This window comes from Oryza sativa, chromosome 5 (genome assembly GCF_034140825.1).
Source record: "Oryza sativa Japonica Group chromosome 5, ASM3414082v1".
In the NCBI taxonomy this organism is placed as follows: Eukaryota; Viridiplantae; Streptophyta; class Magnoliopsida; order Poales; family Poaceae; genus Oryza; species Oryza sativa.
Window position 1 is genome coordinate 16,147,436 of NC_089039.1, and position 2,463 is coordinate 16,149,898.

Consider the following 2,463-nt stretch of genomic DNA (forward strand, 5'->3'; position numbering starts at 1 on the left):
GATCAGTGAAGAATGCAGCAACATGCGCGTGTGCTCATAATGCTATTGTTGGAGAAAATGCTCAAAATCTAACAACAATCTTTGGGTATCTGTATATAGGACCAGCATTTTTTTTCTAACTTCGTGCAATTTGCTGCTATTTGTTCGTATTAGTTTGAAATTTATGCTAGCAATTGATCTCTGTAGATGCTGGTTTACTCTTCAGGTTGTGCTTTTTGCTAAAAATTAATACTAGCATTTTGTTCTGAGTTAATTAAGAGGTGTAATGTTCACTTGATCATTGGGTTTTTGGGGAGTTTTTCCGGTTATCATCAGTACAAGTTTTGTTCAATGCAAAGAAGTTGCATCCTCACCGGCAACATGGCAAGTAGGACAGAGTTAGCCATGGATGACAATGACTCTCACCTTTGATATCTAGAGTACCAGGTGATGGAGGCCAAATATGAAAGAAGGAAACCTCACCGTTGTTTTCAGTGGCGTCCTTGAGCCTGAGCGGGCTGTACGACCGAATAGGGCCCCCAAATTTTAAGGGTCCATAAAATATTAAGTATGTCCTATATATAATAATATTAGAGGCTTTAATTTTGTTAATTTGCAGTCTAAATAGTAGTAAAACAAGACCCAAAACACTGCAGAAGGTGAACCGATCCAACTTCCATCGTACTCCCGTCCAGGCGTCCGCGTCGTCGCGTATCGCCGAAGTCCCGACGCCGCAGCCGCTTCGTCTCCTCTCCCCAGTCCCCTACGGCCTCCGCTTCTACTTCATCGCTGATGATTGGCTGATTGCCACGCCCGTTTTTAATTTTACTATAAAAAATTACTAGGCTACTAGAGCCCCATTTTAATATTTTGCACGGGGACCCGATTTGGCCGGGACGCCCCTGGTTGTTTTGAAACACCCCTAATACATTGTATTTGCTTGCTGCTAGCGGTAGTGATTAATTATTGTGTCTTTCTTTTAATTCTTATTATTACATGGTAATGAGGATATATTTTTGCTTGTTACGGAGTTTTGTATCATATCTTAGTATAAAGTTGATGTCCACTAACTTCTAAATCTCAATATATATGTAAATGTGTCACATTATTACCCAGTAGCAATTATTATCTATAGTACTTTAAATAACATAAAAATGTGTAACATCATCACTCCTAGCAATTATTATCTAGAGTATTTTAAATAACATGCAAATATAACATATCATTTACAATTTTGTTGACATGCAAGCAACGTCAAATTAATATCTCTATATTATTTTTACATTATTTAAACATATACACATATCATTTATAACGTATAATATGTATTCATCCACATATCCCGTAGTAAATTAAACGTGAGAAATACAACTAGTTATTATAGTTGGTACTCCGACCTCGGATCTTTACATAGTTAAGCCTGTATATATATTGCAGCATTTCAACATCAAAGCAGCACATTTAGATGTCTGTCTTTTTTTTCAAAAAAAAAAAAAGATATAGTGCAGTATAGTACTACACGACGTACACGTTCGCATGAATTCGGGGGCCCACTTTCCAGCGAGACGCCAGGTGGGGCCGACCCAGCGCGCCAGGAAGGATTGATGCATGCGTGGGCCCACGTGTCAGATGGCGAGCACGAGGCCAGGCAGCGACCTGTCGTCGTCGTCGTCGCCGCCGCCGCGCCCACGTTGGCTCTGCCAGCACACGGCGGCGCGCCGGCGAACTCCTCCTCCGTCGAGCTGCGGCCGGCAGTGGCCGCCGCCGCCGACGTCCCGGACGGTGACGGAGGTGTTGAAGTACTCGCGGAGGCGGGTGATGCGGCCGCCCTCGACGGCCCAGGCGTGGACCCAGTACGCGCGTGGCCCCTCCCACCCTTCCGCCACCACCCACCCGCCGCCGCGCCCCACCGCCGCCACCTGCCGCGGCACGAACACGAAGGACGACGCCGACGCAGCCTCGGCCTCCCCGGTCAGGCGCCGCCGCATGTGCTCGCACCGCCTCGGCCCGTGGAACCACCAGTCCACGTCGCCCGCCAGCACGGCCGACGCCGCCGCCCCGTCCCCCGCCGCCACCGCCGCGTACAGCGACTCCACCAGCCTCTCGTTCTCCCTCGCCGTCATCATCGCCTCCTCCTCCGCTTCCAACTCCATGGCCATCCGATCGGTTAGTTCTTGGGAGATGATCGATGCGTCGATGTGGTCGAGCAGGTGTGGTGCATGGAAGGATGAGCTAAGCTAGGCGAGAGTGAGGGCTATTTATAGGGGGTTTGATTTCTTGAGGAGGTGGGGCCCACAGGGGGTGGAAAGCTTGTGAATGAAGTATCCGTGCAATCACCTAATTCGGTGCAACTATGTAACTCTCATCCTACACCGTTGGATCGAGAAATGGACGCTCCCAGTAAATTTTAACTTATGAGTGAATCTACGAGTTAAATTTTAACTTATAATGATGTGGATAATGGTATAGGATGAGAGTTGTATT

At 47.3% G+C, this 2,463-nt stretch overlaps 1 protein-coding gene across 1 annotated transcript; it reads right to left on the reverse strand.

Annotated features, from left to right (window-relative positions):
• Window positions 1-1,338: 1,338 nt before the first annotated feature.
• LOC9271008 (senescence associated gene 20) lies at window positions 1,339-2,210 on the reverse strand. The gene has a single exon (XM_015783477.3). The coding sequence runs from the start codon at window positions 2,136-2,138 to the stop codon at window positions 1,605-1,607; it is 534 nt and encodes a 177-aa protein (XP_015638963.1). The 5' UTR covers window positions 2,139-2,210; the 3' UTR covers window positions 1,339-1,604.
• Window positions 2,211-2,463: the final 253 nt, after the last annotated feature.

Bases quoted from the DNA above. Each gene is read 5' to 3' on its own strand.
- LOC9271008 (XM_015783477.3), bottom strand. From the start codon at position 2,138: ATGGCCATGGAGTTGGAAGCGGAGGAGGAGGCGATGATGACGGCGAGG.